Raw genomic sequence first — 14,762 nt, forward strand, 5'->3', positions numbered from 1 at the left:
CCATTGTCATGATGACATTGGAAAAAAATGAATGTATGAATATTGGCGTTACTTTTGTTGTTGTTGTTGTCAATTGAATATATATTGACATTAGATACATTAGAATTATTCATCAAATAATGATAACCTATCATCATCATCATCGTCATCATCATCACGTCCATACGATAATTATAGATTCAATGTGTTTATACAATTTTTTTGTCGGCATATTTACTTTGTTTCATATGGAATAAAAATGGACAATAAATATCTTTTTTTTTGTTTGACACCTGATTTAATGGCAATTAAAAACAAAATTGTTATTATTTTCAATTTCTTATTTGTTGAGAAATCATTATTAGAAATTTAGACAAATAGTATCGTGACTGGTAATCAGAAAGAAAATGAAAAAAAATATCAGCACACACACACACACAAGTCGATAGACTTTATTTTTTTTTTATTTATAAATACTATGTCAAAATACTATGACAACATGAAATGATGATCTCAACACCTAATAATGTTTTGGATATACATATTTGTTTTATTTGGATATAAAATACTCACAACAAAATCATTACAACTCTTTTCTTCTCAAGAGATTTATGCTACTACTAATTACTTACTTTTATCATGAGATTGATTCGGATTCTTAAAAAAAAAATCTGTAACAATAAAAAGCCATCTACGAACAAATAAATCATTTTTTTTTGTTTGATTGATCGGATCGATAATTCAGAAGCAGCAGCAAAAAAAAATGTCTACATTATTTCAAACACTTCGAAGAAACAATTTCTTCCTATTCGATGTTTATATTGTTATATTTTTATTTAGCTATGCAATGGAGATTCTTACGATCAACTATTTAGTGCAGGATAAAATATGCCGTATCCGTTATAATCAAAGTAAATTTTTCTGTCAACATATTCATGAAGATATTTTTAATGGTGATGAAAAAATTACCAAAGATCATATTCTATCTGCGGCTGCCTTGTATAATAATTACAAGTAAGATTCGTTTTATTGTAATTGAAATTGAAATTTTATCTAATTCTTTATAGAAATATAATACAGGCTATACCAATGTTTATTTGGTCATTATTTTTTGGTTCATTTTTGGATCGACAAACCGGTGCAACCAGAATGATATTTGCCTGGATGAATATAATCGGTGTATTGACTACGGCTTTTTATCTGATAAATATTTTTAATTTTTCCATTGATCCATATTATTTATTATTGGCTGGTATATCTACCTGTTTGACTGGTAGTATGGCCACTTTTTTAACTGTTACTCATCGTTATATTATTATCAATACTGATCCAGAATATCGCACTATAAGGTTTACTATATTTCAAATCAGTCTATTAATGGGTGAGTCGATTTTACTGTAATTTTATTAGTTATAGATAAATAATAATTTATTGACTGATCAGCTATATCATTGGGTTCATTGCTTGGTGGTAATCTAATTCATTCGGTTTCGGATCGTGGTGAATTATTACGAAATTATGATCTCAACATGTGGATCGGTTTAGCTTTGCAAGTTGGTTCCTTCTTCATGATTTTAGTTATTGGCATTGATCGAAAAGTAACTGATCCAATAAATTCACCAGAAAACGATGAAGATAATGATGCAACTATTGTCGATGAAATTGATAGATCAAGTCCTGTATTAAGTGGTGATCGAGAATCATATTCATCCATAACCGATACAAATATCGAATCGACAACAACGGTCATAAAATTTTCATTATGTCAACATGTCAAATGTGCATTTAGTTCATTTTTCGACATTGAGAATGTTCGACAAACAATTCGATGTCTAACTAAACCACGAATTAATCAAATTCGTGAACAAATCATTCTGCTCATATTGCTACTATTTCTTCAATTTGTCAACTATCTTGGATTGGATTCAATGTTTTTACAATTCTCTCAAAAAGTTTATCGATTCGATTCGAAAACTTATGCGAATGTAACTGCATTTTCTAAAATAATGCCAAATATCATATTATTCATAAGTTCACATGTTCTAGTCAAATGTCTTAAATGGAAAGATGGAACCATTTTTGCTATAACATTTACAGCTGCATTGATAAGTCAAATTTTAATAGGTACATTCACTAATCCAGCTGTTTATCTAGCAGCATTGATTATTGGATCAATTGGTGGATTATCATCGATTGTAATGAAAACGAAAATTGCTAGATTGATTCCCAAAGATGAAGTTGGTAAAATTTTCAGCCTAATATCAACATTGGAATCATTAGCACCGTTTTTTGGTACATTAATATTTTCCACCATATTTTCGGCCAGTGTTTCAACCTATCCCACGCTAATTTATCATGCTGCTGCAGCTATGACATTGGTTTGTTTGATATTAGCTCTATTTCAAGATTTATATTTTCATAATCAATAAAAAAAAATCTGAAAAAAATTAATGCTTATAAATCGATTATTATTGTGCATACACTGCATTTATTTATCATCAATCAATTTTATTTATCAGAAGTTTGTTTTTGTTTTATAAACAAACCACACATGAAGCGGATGAAAAAAATGAATTAATCATAATTTGCCAATAAATTGCCATTAGTTTGACAAGACACGAGAGGATCACTAAAAAAAAGATCTCAACAATCAACACCTTCTGGATTTTTGATTTCGAACTAATGATGCGACGTATTTTGTTGGAGCTTCTGATCAGCTGCTTTTAAAAGTTCCATAATTATGGTTTTTAGTTGATAATAATGATGATAAGATATAAAATGCTATTCTTATACGTTAGGAAAACCATCCACGTCAATTTCTATATTCTCAACAAATCAACGACAACATTATTCATGTTTGATTGATTGATCAATAATCCAATGGGACCAAACCTGACAAAAATGTTCAAAATATTTCGAATACTTCATCGAAATAATTTTTTCCTATTCGATATGTATATATTTTTAACATTGTTTACCTATGGCATACAAATAATAACGACAATTTTATTGTTACAAGATAAAATATGTCGTCTCCATTATAATCAAAGTCAATTTTTCTGTCAACATATAAATGAAGTTATTTTCGAAGGTGATGATAAAATCATTAAAGATCGAATCCTTTCTTCGGCCGCATTGTTCAATAATTACAGGTAATTACATCAGTTTGTTTGAATTAAATTAAACTTAATTTGGTTTTTTTGCATTTATAATAGCAATCTAATACAGGCTATACCAATGTTTATTTGGTCACTATTTTTCGGTTCTTTTTTGGATCGACAAACCGGTGCAACCAGAATGATATTTGCATGGATCAGCTTACTTAGTGTATTTACCGCTATTTTTATCTGGTCAACATTTTCGATTTCTCCATTGGTATATGACATTTAATTCCATTTTGAAAAGATTATAATCACCACATCATGAATATTTGTTTTTATTCAAGATCCGTACATTTTACTATTCACTGGAATAACTTGATATTTGACTGGTGGTATGGCTACATTTTTAACTGTAACTCATCGTTATATGATTATCAATACTGATCAAGAATATCGTACTTTAAGATTCACCATACACTCATACCCCGCTTAACGCTGCCCCGATTAGCGCTGTTTCGCTTTACACTCAGAATTTTTGGAACGTAACCCCCGCGTTAAGCGGGGTATTACTGTATTTCAAATTTACTTGATAGTTGGTGAGTCTGCTTCATATCCCGACAAATCATAACTTATTTATTTCAATCACATTAGCTGTATCATTTGGTTCATTACTTGGTGGTCATCTGATTTGGCTTGTTACAGATCGTGGAGAATTATTACGAAATTATGATCTCTACATGTGGATCGTTTTAGTCTTACAAGTTTTTTCTTTTATCATGATTTTAGTTATTGGCATCGATCGAAAAGAAGATCCAAATCTATCAGAAATTCATAGAGATGTTGATAAAACTATCATTGATCAGATTGATGAATCGAATCCTGAATTGAATAGTGATCGAAATCGATCTTATTCTTTCAATTCCTACACGAATATAACAAATATGGGCAAAAATCGATTACGTTCTCATATATACTATACATGTCGTTCATTCTTTGATGTTGGAAATGTTCGGCAAACATTTCGATGTCTTATTCAGCCTAGAATGAATAGAATACGTGAACAAATTATGTTGCTGATCTTATTGTTATTTCTACAATTTCTCAATAGTTATGGTATGACATTAGATACATTAGAATTATTCATCAAATAATGATAACCTATCATCATCATCACGTCCATATGATAATTATAGATTCAATGTGTTTATACAATTTTTTTTGGTCGGCATATTTACTTTGTTTCATATGGAATAAAAATGGACAATAAATATTTTTTTTTGGCACCTGATTTAATGGCAATTAAAAACAAAATTTTTTTCCAATTTCTTATTAAATGAGAAATCATTTTTAGAAATTTAGACAAATAGTATCGCGCCTGGTTATCATCAGAGAGAAAATGAAAAAAAATATCAGCACACATACACACACACGTCGATAGACTAGGTTTTATTTTTTTATTGATAAATACTATGACAAAATAAAATGATGATCTCAACACCTCATAATGTTTTGGATATTTGTTTTATTTGGATACGAAATACTCACAACAAAATCATTACAACTCTCTTCTCAAGAGATTTATGCTACTCCTAATTACTTACTTTTAACGATAATTAGGATGAGATTGATCCGGATTCTTAAAAAAATCTGTAACAATATAAAGCCATCGACAAACAAATAAATCATTTTTTTTTGTTTGATTGATTGGATCGATCATTCAGAAGCATCAGCAAAAAAAAAATGTCTACATTATTTCAAACACTTCGAAGAAACAATTTCTTCCTATTTGATGTTTATATTGTTGTATTTTTATTTAGCTTTGGAGTACAGTTGCTTACAATCAATTATTTGGTGCAGGATAAAATATGTCGTATCCGTTATAATCAAAGTAAATTTTTCTGTCAACATATTCATGAAGATATTTTTGATGGTGATGAAAAAATTACCAAAGATCAAATTCTATCTTCTGCTGCATTGTATAATAATTACAAGTAAGATTTGTTCAATCGTAATTGAAATTTTATCCAAATCTTTATAGCAATATAATACAGGCTATACCAATGTTTATTTGGTCATTATTTTTTGGTTCATTTTTGGATCGACATACCGGTGCAACCAGAATGATATTTGCCTGGATGAATATAATCGGTGTATTTACTGCAGCATTTTATCTGATAAATATTTTCAATTTTTCCATTGATCCATATTATTTATTATTGGCTGGTATACATACCTATTTAACCGGTGGTATGGCCACTTTTTTAACTGTTACGCATCGTTATATTATTATCAATACTGATCCAGAATATCGTACTATAAGGTTTACTATATTCCAAATCTGTCTATTAGTGGGTGAGTCAATTTTGTTGCAATTCTATTAGTTATCAATAACTAATAATTTATTGATTGATCAGCTATTTCATCGGGTTCATTACTTGGTGGTAATCTAATCCATTTGGTTTCGGATCGTGGTGAATTATTAACGAAATTATGATCTCAACATGTGGATCGGTTTAGCTTTGCAAGTTGGTTCCTTCTTCATGATTTTAGTTATTGGCATTGATCGAAAAGTAACAGATCCAATAAATTCATCGGAAAACGATGAAGATCTTGATGCAACTATCGTCGATGAAATTGATAAATCAAATCCTGTATTAAGTGGTGATCAAAAATCATATTCATCCATAACCGATACAAATATAGAATCGACAACAACGGTCAAAAAATCTTCATTATGTCAAAATGTCAAATATGCATGTTGTTCATTTTTCGACATTGAGAATGTTCGACAAACAATTCGATGTCTAACTAAACCACGAATGAATCAAATTCGTGAACAAATCATTCTGCTCATATTGCTACTATTTCTTCAATTTGTCAACTATCTTGGATTGGATTCAATGTTTTTACAATTCTCTCAAAAAGTTTATCGATTCGATTCGAAAACCTATGCAAATGTAACTGCATTTTCAAAAATAATGCCAAATATCACCTTATTCATAAGTTCACATGTTCTAGTCAAATGTCTAAAATGGAAAGAAGGAACCATTTTTGCTATAACATTTACTGCTGCATTGATAAGTCAAATTTTAATAGGTACATTCACTAATAGAGCTGTTTATCTAGCAGCATTGATTATTGGATCAATTGGTGGATTATCATCGATTGTAATGAAAACGGAAATTGCTAGATTGATTCCCAAAGATGAAGTTGGCAAAATTTTCAGCCTAATATCAACATTAGAATCATTAGCACCGTTTCTTGGTACATTAATATTTTCCACCATATTTTCGGCCAGTGTTTCAACCTATCCCACGCTAATTTATCATGCTGCTGCAGCTTTGACATTGGTTTGTTTGATATTAGCTCTATTTCAAGATTTATATTTTCATAATCAATAAAAAAAAATCTGAAAAAATTAATGCTTATAAATCGATTATTATCGTGCATACACTGCATTTATTTATCATCAATCAATTTTATTTATCAGAAGTTTGGTTTTGTTTTATAAACAAACCACACATAAAGCAAATGAAAATTGATGAAGTAATCGAGATGATCATAATTTGTCAATAAATTGCCATTAGCTTGACAAGATACGAGAGGATCAAAGAAAAAAAAATCTCAACAATCAACACCTTCTGGATTTTTGATTTCGAACTAATGATGTGACGTATTTTGTTGGAGCTTCTGATCAGCTGCTTTTAAAAGTTCCATAATTATGTTTGGTTGATGATAATGATGATGATAAGATAGAAAATGCTATTCTTATACGTTAGGAAAACCATCCACGTCAATTTCTATATTCTCAACAAATCAACGACAACATTATTCATGTTTGATTGATTGATCAATAATCCAATGGACCAAACCTGACAAAAATGTTCAAAATATTTCGAATACTTCATCGAAATAATTTTTTCCTATTCGATGTGTATATATTTTTAACATTGTTTACCTATGGCATACAAATAATAACGACAAATTTATTGTTACAAGATAAAATATGTCGTCTCCATTATAATCAAAGTCAATTTTTCTGTCAACATATAAATGAAGATATTTTCGAAGGTGATGATAAAATCATTAAAGATCGAATCCTTTCTTCGGCCGCATTATTCAATAATTACAGGTAATTACATCAGTTTGTTTGAATTAAATTAAACTTAATTTGGTTTTTTTTGCATTTATAATAGCAATCTAATACAGGCTATACCAATGTTTATTTGGTCACTATTTTTCGGTTCTTTTTTGGATCGACAAACCGGTGCAACCAGAATGATATTTGCATGGATCAGCTTACTTAGTGTATTTACCGCTATTTTTTATCTATTCAATATTTTCGATTTCTCCATTGGTATGACATTTAATTCTATTTTGAAAAGACTATAATCACCACATCATGGAAATTTTTTTTCACTCAAGATCCATACATTTTATTATTCACTGGAATAACCGGATATTTGACTGGTGGTATGGCTACATTTCTAACTGTAACGCATCGTTATATGATTATTAATACTGATCAAGAATATCGTACTTTAAGATTCACTATATTTCAAATTTATCTGATAGTTGGTGAGTTTGCTTTATTTCCCAACAAATCATACGTAGTAACTTATTTATTTCAATCACATTAGCTGTATCATTGGGTTCATTACTTGGTGGTCATCTGATTTGGCTTGTTTCAGATCGTGGCGAATTATTACGAAATTATGATCTCAACATGTGGATCGTTTTAGCCTTACAAGTTTTTTCTTTTATCATGATTTTAGTTATTGGTATCGATAGAAAAGAAGATCCAAATCTATCAGAAATTCATAGAGATGTTGATAAAACTATCATTGATCAGATTGATGAATCGAATCCTGAATTGAATAGTGATCGAAATCGATCTTATTCTTTCAATTCCTACACGAATATAACAAATATGGGCAAAAATCGATTACGTTCTCATATAAACTATACATGTCGTTCATTCTTCGATGTTGGAAATGTTCGGCAAACATTTCGATGTCTTATTCAGCCTAGAATGAATAGAATACGTGAACAAATTATGTTGCTGATCTTATTGTTATTTCTACAATTTCTCAATAGTTATGGTATGGATTCAATGTTTTTGCAATTTTCACAAAAAGTCTATCATTTCGATTCAAAGACCTATTCAAATGTATCAGCGTTGTCTAAAGTGATACCAAGCATTGCCTTATTGATAAGCTCACATATCCTAGTCAATCGTCTCAACTGGAAAGATGGTACTATTTTAACAGTAACATTTTCTACTGGATTCATCAGCCAAGTTTTGATTGGTACATTTGCTACACCTACTGTTTACCTAATAGCATTGGTTATCGGATCAATCAGTGGATTATCGGCGGTTGTACTTAAAACGAAAATTTCCAAATTAATTCCCAAAGATGAAGTTGGCAAAATTTTCAGTGTTATTTCGACGATCGAATCATTGGTACCATTTCTTGGCACATTAATATTTTCCACCATATTTTCGGCCAGTGTTTCAACATATCCTACCCTTATTTATCATGTTTCTGCTGCCATGACCTTGCTAGGTCTAATATTGGCGCTATTTCAGGATTTATATTTTCATGATTAAAATATGAAAAATGAATATTTATTATGACGGTTCATCATTACGTTTTTTTTACAATTTCTTTTTTTTTGACAATTTCATCTGAAATTTTGGTCAAGGATGTGCGTTGACTGGAACAATAGTCATATTCGGAAAAAGCACTAGAGTATCGAACGGACTAAGAGATTAAATCATAGGGCGATTATTATCAACAGATAGATTAAGTACTTGATTCAATCGATTCGAATTCATTTATCGTTATAACATACTTGACTACCGTCATTTGTAATAACAAAATATCGATTTGTTTGAAATTATCAATTTAATTATAACTTTGATCAAAAAATGTCTGCCTGTCTTATCTGAAATGTTTTTTATAATATGCCCTTGACAATTAAAAAAAATTTGCACTTTTATTTTGTTTGAAAAGTTCATTGATCATTTGATCAAACATAATTACCAATCAATCGTATAATAAAGAAAATTGAAAAAATACCAATAAATTTATTGTAGACAAATATCCTGTTTTTAATATGGAAAAAAACAGTAGCTTATCATCAATAATTTCAACAAAATTGATTGATTCCTATCAATCATTGATTACTTGATTAAATGACGTACTTTATCGCCATAAAATATCCAATTAACAACAATACAATTATAATACATAAATCATATGATTTGATCGACATTGTTTTGGTATAACTTTTGATGAAAGCAATAGAAAAAAAATTTGTTTAAAGGTTTCAATTCAGGGTCACGAATCGATGACAATGTTTGGATTATCATAAACTCTATATTCATTCATTCGAATTGAATCATTTTGTTTCGCTATTAATACTGTCGTTTTCATTTGTCCATTGTCCATTGTTGTTGCTGTTGTTGTTGTTGTTGTATTCACATTGTTCTGATTACGATCATTCATCGATATTGTTGAACAATTACTATGTGTACGTGGTGATTCAAAATAATATCGAAATAGATTACGATATGGTGCTTCAAATAGCAAAAAAGTAAACATCGATATTACCACTGTTAATATGAATAAGCTCATTGCAACAGGAAACTAATAATAATGATGATGAAAAAAGAAAAAGTTATTCAAAACAAACAAACAAATAATAAATGAAAAGAAAAACATACCGATTCCATTAGATTAATCTCTAATAATGTACGTTTAGTGAATAAATAAATCCAAATGATAATCAAATTCCATAAATAGATTTGGAAAGAAAGATGGCTACAAATTCGAAATATTGACCATGATAACACTTTTGTAAAGATATTATTACGCGGTAAACATTGTATAATAATCCATAATGTTGGCCCAATGAATAGAATTCTTGCTGTTGCATAGTATAAAATGATTAACCAATTGTTGACATCGTCACTTGTTGGCGATGTATAATGAGAAAATATCAATGGAATATAAATTGCATATGATGATGATAATGTTAATAATATCAATGCAATAAGGATTCGTAATGGTAATACGAAATTAAATGGTTTAGCTGCTTGGCTATAATTCATTCGAAAATAATATCCCAATGCCATACCGGCAAAATAGGATTGAAAATGAGCGAATCCATTGAAATGTATCGATTTGAATATGTTAGGTATTTCACTGTAAATTGAAAACAATAATTTTTCAACAATTTTTTTTTTACACACACACACAATAAAATCACTTACTCCATGATTGCATTCACAATGATCAATGATTTCAGTTGAAGACGATATGCAATCAAACCGGAAAATAGAATTCCAATCATAATTAATGTGAAAAATGTTTTCATTGCATGTTTACGTCGATTATAGACAAATATGAGAACGAATACGCCAAACATGGATATCTGAAATTCATTGCTAATATACCAAAGATGTGGTAAACACTGTATGAATTGATTTTGAAAATAAATTCATTAATCAATACAATTTTAATTTCAAACAATGAAAAACATTTACCGTTATATTGTAATCATAAAAATCAGCAAAAAATAGTAAACTTCTTAGGATATGATTTTGACATGGTTGTAAAATTTTCTCAACACTTGAATTATATAATGGTCCGGCATTTTTCCATAATGGCAATAATTTAATGGCCATACAGAGAAAAAACATTGATGGTAAAAGGCGAACAAATCGTTTGGCAAAAAAGAATGATAACGATGGTCGACCTTCGTGTTTAGCAATATATGGTAGAAATGTATAGGCCAGCAGAAAGCCACTATGTGAATTGGGAATTTAGAAAGAATTTTTTACTGAACAATTAAATTCCTACCTGATTGCAAAGAAAATTTCGAATGAAAGCCAAGATTGGATCACAATTTGATAGAAAACATTGGTTCGCATATTAAATACGAGATCACGAAGATGAGCTTATCAGAAATATAGAAATTAATTTCAAATTCAATAAAAAAAAATCAATAAACTTACGAAGACTAGAAATCATTTGTGGTTGATAGCCAAGAAGATAGAAATTACTAAGACAGATCCATGCTAATGCAATTGATTTAAGGGCATCCAAACAAACAGTATTGACCATTTGTGATTGATTTTTAAGAAAATCAATTGGTTGACCAAGCATTTGTTGGCAAACATAACGATCACGAATGATGAATATTTGTTCAAGACTATATCGAAATGAGAAACAAACAATAAAAGATTTGGGACGATCACGTTGATGACTTTTCCATAAAGTTTCATTTGAATATCGATGATAAACTTCGTATACAGTTGCCAACAGTACAGTGATGATTGATGCGACAGCAAACAATCTGGTAATCAAATAAAATAACAGGATTCAAGATTAAATTAATTATTCTGGCTAATCGATACTTGCATGATCAATATTTGATATCGATTCATTTGACCGATAAATTGTCCGATATGAAATGATTGCATCTGTTTAATTGATTCTAGATCAAGTTCATAAAAATCTTCGGGCAATGCTTCAACAGTCATATTTAATCGGCTATAACAGTCTGAAGAACGGCGAATATTAATATGTAGCCTATGAAGAACTAGAGAGAGAGGGGAAAAATTAATAATTTTAAATCAATGGAATTTCTACTAACAAAAATTGCCAACTCTTTCAATTTCTGAGGCTGAACAAGTGGAAGGCAAACAAAGACCAAATGATAATGGATTTGAATATAGAAACGGTGCTATCATCATAAAATATTCGCTAAATGTGCCAAATAATTCTGTTTGATTAAAATATAGAATCCGATCATAATAAGTGATGCTTGATTTCAATTCCGGCAAGGGTAATTCTACTTGTAGAAGACAATATTGTCCAGTGAAAAATACTTCATTAGTACGGCGATCTCCATCATCAGCTACAATATCCAAACAGCTATCAAAATCTCCATAACTACGGAGTGCAAATTTATTAAATGAAGAAAAACTTGCTGACGCTTCAATCACTAGAAATCATGAGAAAAAAATAGAAATTTATTGAATTGAAAGTAATGTAATCCTGATAGTCATTATTATTATTACTTTTATGTGGCCAAATATAATGTTTCCGTAATCGATCGGCAAATTGAGCAAAAGAATTGAAACATCGTTGTGAAATACGTTCACTAATTGGAAATTGATAATCATAGATTCTTGGTATTGTTGCTTTAATCGATTTACCATATTCATTTTGAATGATTCGACTGAGAAAAATGTATACATCTTCCGGTTTGGATTTTGCATTAATTTCTTCTTTATTCGGTCCTCGAATTAATTTCTCCAGAATTCCACTAATACCACCGACAGCTCTATCGATATCATCTTCTTCTGAGTAACTGTCTTCATTGTTGTTGATGTTTCCATCCGTTTTTTTCACTGACGATTCAGTGGTAGAAGTGACAATTGTAATGACATTTTCAATATTTTCATCATAATCATCACTTTCATAGTCTTCGCCATCACCATCATTATCCAGATCATCATAATAATCTAATTCACTCATTACTTTTCGGGCTTTATCCGTCAAATTTAATTCATTTTTCGGTATAATACGTCCTTTAAATAATGGTTTGAAATCATCTTCAATTTTGATTAAACTGATAAAACTTTGAACTTTTCGATTGTCAATCGAACTTGAATGATGATTTGTATTGGTCGAACCTGTTGAACTTGTTGTTGTTGTTATTATTGTTGAATTTTTGAAACCAGTCATTGTTACAGGTGTCAATGGTAACATTGTTGTTGGAAAAATGTTCTCTTTATTATTGTCATCAAGTTCCGATAAAGTAAGATTAGATTGTCGTTTAGCACGAATCATCATCATCATAATCATTGTATCAATAGGTCTGAATCGAGGTTGAAAATCTGGGACATTCACATGATTTGGATCATTTAAATTGTTCATCAAACCATTATTTAGGTGAATGGTGGTGGTAGCAATTATGAAAATAAAATGAAAAGTTTTCAATGCAATCATTTTTTTTTCATAGATTTGGTTTTATTCAACACAAGAGATAATTATTATTGATTAATCACTTATTTATAGTAATCAATGATGATCATAATTTTTGAAATTTCAGATTTTTTTTTCCTTTAAAGCACAAAATTGTTTATAGATAAATTGATTGAAATTTATGAAAAAATTTCTACATGATCGATTCTGGTATTACAAGTTGAATGCCAAATCAATAATGGTCATCATGAATGAAAACAATAATTGATTTGTGTGTCGAATTAATTGAATTCAAAAGAAAATAAAAATGACTGCCTTTTTCCTCGTTATCCAAGCTTTGTTGCGATGATTTTCATACATTTTTTTGTTGTTCGTTCATCCTTTGTGTGTGTGTGTACGTGTTTGAATGGAGTGAAACAAAGTATTTTTTTCGGTTTTTTTTTCTGTATGACAATAATAATAAACAACACACTATGATGATGATGACGACCAATGTCATGATGATGACGATGATTATGATCATCATTGTAATCAAAAAAAAGAAGAAAAAAAAATGATGATTGTCTGTGTGATTGATTGCTATCGAATTGTATTATTTGAATTGATGAACAAATGAAATGTCTCATCATGAAACAATGACAACATTCAAACATCCTGTCACCTTATTTTTTTTTCTTTCTTTCTTTTTTTGTTGTTGTTGTTGTTGTTCTTGTCTTTTACCATCTATCTTGCACAAACACATACATATCACAATCCTGATAACTGAATGAATGATTGATGATTGTGAATTTGGGAAAGAAAATCAAGTTTTGACATTCGTTTTTGAAATTGATTCTTTTCCAAGAAAATCTCAATTAATATCCGGTATTAGTGCTGTTGGTAATAATAATTGAAATGGAAATTTTTTATTTTTATTGATAATAAAATGATTCAATCAACTATAATATACCGAAAAGATTTTTTTTTCCTAATGCTTGGGAATTTTTTTGGCCAGATTCGATGATGATCGATGTTTGTACATACACACATACACACAATTGATCAAATGATAATAATGATCATTAGCTTCAAACAATAATAATAACCAGCCCGGTACAGGCGCTTCGCGCCTGCCCCAGGCTGGCCCGCGGGGCTGACTCCTGACAGTCAATATAGCTGGATACCCGCAGGTGTGGCGGCTGCGCCGCCCCCCCTGCTTGGTATCCAGTCAAAGGTATCAATCCTTGACGGTCAATATAGCTGGATACCCGCAGGTGTGGCGGCTGCGCCGCCCCCCCTGCTTGGTACCCAGCCAAAGGTGTCAATTTTAACGCTTCGTGCCTGACGGTGGGTTTCTATGCACGGCGTGTTGCTTTCGGCCTTCGGTTTGGTACCGCAGGGTCAGCCATCACTTGTGCATTGCACCTGATACCGTTGAAAAAGTTGCGTACACCGAACAGCATAATTATTATTGCTAATCGATAAGTTGAAGAAATACGATATTTTTGGTATAGATACTGTGGTCATTGTTGATCTTTTCCTCAATTTCCTGAACAAAAATCTTCAGATTATTAGGATTTTTGCCGCGGCAAAAAGCCATATAAATCATTCCATGTTGCAATACTGGTGTAGGAAGGTACACACTTATTTTATCGAAAGATTGCCCTTAAAACAATAATTAATTGTCAGAGCAAAAGCCAAT

General features: G+C 30.3%; 5 protein-coding genes across 6 annotated transcripts; 4 read left to right on the forward strand and 1 right to left on the reverse strand.

Moving 5' to 3' along the window:
* The first annotated feature begins 576 nt into the window (after window positions 1-576).
* On the forward strand, window positions 577-2,446 carry LOC124498497 (uncharacterized). The gene is made up of 3 exons (XM_047062256.2): window positions 577-993; window positions 1,047-1,360; window positions 1,423-2,446. The coding sequence occupies exons 1-3, from the start codon at window positions 743-745 to the stop codon at window positions 2,406-2,408; spliced, it is 1,551 nt and encodes a 516-aa protein (XP_046918212.1). The 5' UTR covers window positions 577-742; the 3' UTR covers window positions 2,409-2,446.
* A 183-nt stretch (window positions 2,447-2,629) lies between these two features.
* LOC142597429 (uncharacterized) lies at window positions 2,630-4,368 on the forward strand. 2 transcript variants are annotated; one of them, XM_075729760.1, is made up of 4 exons: window positions 2,630-3,131; window positions 3,195-3,354; window positions 3,425-3,676; window positions 3,732-4,368. In XM_075729760.1, exons 1-3 carry the CDS (start codon window positions 2,860-2,862, stop codon window positions 3,452-3,454), a joined length of 462 nt encoding a protein of 153 aa, XP_075585875.1. In that variant the 5' UTR covers window positions 2,630-2,859; the 3' UTR covers window positions 3,455-3,676; window positions 3,732-4,368. The 2 variants fall into 2 exon arrangements, with proteins under 2 accessions (XP_075585875.1, XP_075585876.1); XM_075729761.1 differs by having other exon boundaries at window positions 3,425-3,577.
* Window positions 4,369-4,574: 206 nt separating this feature from the next.
* LOC124498504 (uncharacterized) lies at window positions 4,575-6,502 on the forward strand. Its single transcript, XM_075729751.1, has 3 exons — window positions 4,575-5,071; window positions 5,119-5,357; window positions 5,631-6,502. The coding sequence occupies exons 1-3, from the start codon at window positions 4,821-4,823 to the stop codon at window positions 6,479-6,481; spliced, it is 1,341 nt and encodes a 446-aa protein (XP_075585866.1). The 5' UTR covers window positions 4,575-4,820; the 3' UTR covers window positions 6,482-6,502.
* A 243-nt stretch (window positions 6,503-6,745) lies between these two features.
* Window positions 6,746-8,712, forward strand: LOC124498498 (uncharacterized). The gene is made up of 4 exons (XM_047062257.2): window positions 6,746-7,212; window positions 7,277-7,437; window positions 7,506-7,658; window positions 7,721-8,712. The coding sequence occupies exons 1-4, from the start codon at window positions 6,962-6,964 to the stop codon at window positions 8,689-8,691; spliced, it is 1,536 nt and encodes a 511-aa protein (XP_046918213.2). The 5' UTR covers window positions 6,746-6,961; the 3' UTR covers window positions 8,692-8,712.
* Window positions 8,713-9,194: 482 nt separating this feature from the next.
* Window positions 9,195-13,807, reverse strand: LOC124498490 (uncharacterized). Its single transcript, XM_047062249.2, has 9 exons — window positions 12,172-13,807; window positions 11,745-12,095; window positions 11,510-11,690; window positions 11,104-11,444; window positions 10,949-11,045; window positions 10,633-10,894; window positions 10,360-10,559; window positions 9,811-10,291; window positions 9,195-9,733 (listed from the first exon to the last, which is right to left on the reverse strand). The coding sequence occupies exons 1-9, from the start codon at window positions 13,103-13,105 to the stop codon at window positions 9,425-9,427; spliced, it is 3,156 nt and encodes a 1,051-aa protein (XP_046918205.2). The 5' UTR covers window positions 13,106-13,807; the 3' UTR covers window positions 9,195-9,424.
* Between the last annotated feature and the right edge of the window lie 955 nt (window positions 13,808-14,762).

The sequence above is a fragment of the Dermatophagoides farinae genome, chromosome 3 (assembly GCF_024713945.1).
Source record: "Dermatophagoides farinae isolate YC_2012a chromosome 3, ASM2471394v1, whole genome shotgun sequence".
In the NCBI taxonomy this organism is placed as follows: Eukaryota; Metazoa; Arthropoda; class Arachnida; order Sarcoptiformes; family Pyroglyphidae; genus Dermatophagoides; species Dermatophagoides farinae.

What these genes read in the sequence shown, in the direction of transcription:
- LOC124498490 (XM_047062249.2), bottom strand. Translation starts at nt 13,105, where the DNA reads ATGATTGCATTGAAAACTTTTCATTTTATTTTCATAATTGCTACCACC. An exon ending in TGAAAGAGTTGGCAATTTTT is followed by an intron (nt 11,691 to 11,744) that starts GTTAGTAGAAAT and finishes CTCTCTCTCTAG; the next exon opens with TTCTTCATAGGCTACATATT. An exon ending in TTTATGATTACAATATAACG is followed by an intron (nt 10,560 to 10,632) that starts GTAAATGTTTTT and finishes CAATTCATACAG; the next exon opens with TGTTTACCACATCTTTGGTA.
- LOC124498498 (XM_047062257.2), top strand. Translation starts at nt 6,962, where the DNA reads ATGTTCAAAATATTTCGAATACTTCATCGAAATAATTTTTTCCTATTC. An exon ending in GCATTATTCAATAATTACAG is followed by an intron (nt 7,213 to 7,276) that starts GTAATTACATCA and finishes CATTTATAATAG; the next exon opens with CAATCTAATACAGGCTATAC. An exon ending in TATTTTCGATTTCTCCATTG is followed by an intron (nt 7,438 to 7,505) that starts GTATGACATTTA and finishes TTTTCACTCAAG; the next exon opens with ATCCATACATTTTATTATTC.
- LOC142597429 (XM_075729760.1), top strand. Translation starts at nt 2,860, where the DNA reads ATGGGACCAAACCTGACAAAAATGTTCAAAATATTTCGAATACTTCAT. An exon ending in GCATTGTTCAATAATTACAG is followed by an intron (nt 3,132 to 3,194) that starts GTAATTACATCA and finishes CATTTATAATAG; the next exon opens with CAATCTAATACAGGCTATAC. An exon ending in CATTTTCGATTTCTCCATTG is followed by an intron (nt 3,355 to 3,424) that starts GTATATGACATT and finishes TTTTTATTCAAG; the next exon opens with ATCCGTACATTTTACTATTC.
- LOC124498504 (XM_075729751.1), top strand. Translation starts at nt 4,821, where the DNA reads ATGTCTACATTATTTCAAACACTTCGAAGAAACAATTTCTTCCTATTT. An exon ending in GCATTGTATAATAATTACAA is followed by an intron (nt 5,072 to 5,118) that starts GTAAGATTTGTT and finishes AAATCTTTATAG; the next exon opens with CAATATAATACAGGCTATAC. An exon ending in TTTTTTAACTGTTACGCATC is followed by an intron (nt 5,358 to 5,630) that starts GTTATATTATTA and finishes TCATGATTTTAG; the next exon opens with TTATTGGCATTGATCGAAAA.
- LOC124498497 (XM_047062256.2), top strand. Translation starts at nt 743, where the DNA reads ATGTCTACATTATTTCAAACACTTCGAAGAAACAATTTCTTCCTATTC. An exon ending in GCCTTGTATAATAATTACAA is followed by an intron (nt 994 to 1,046) that starts GTAAGATTCGTT and finishes AATTCTTTATAG; the next exon opens with AAATATAATACAGGCTATAC. An exon ending in TCAAATCAGTCTATTAATGG is followed by an intron (nt 1,361 to 1,422) that starts GTGAGTCGATTT and finishes TTGACTGATCAG; the next exon opens with CTATATCATTGGGTTCATTG.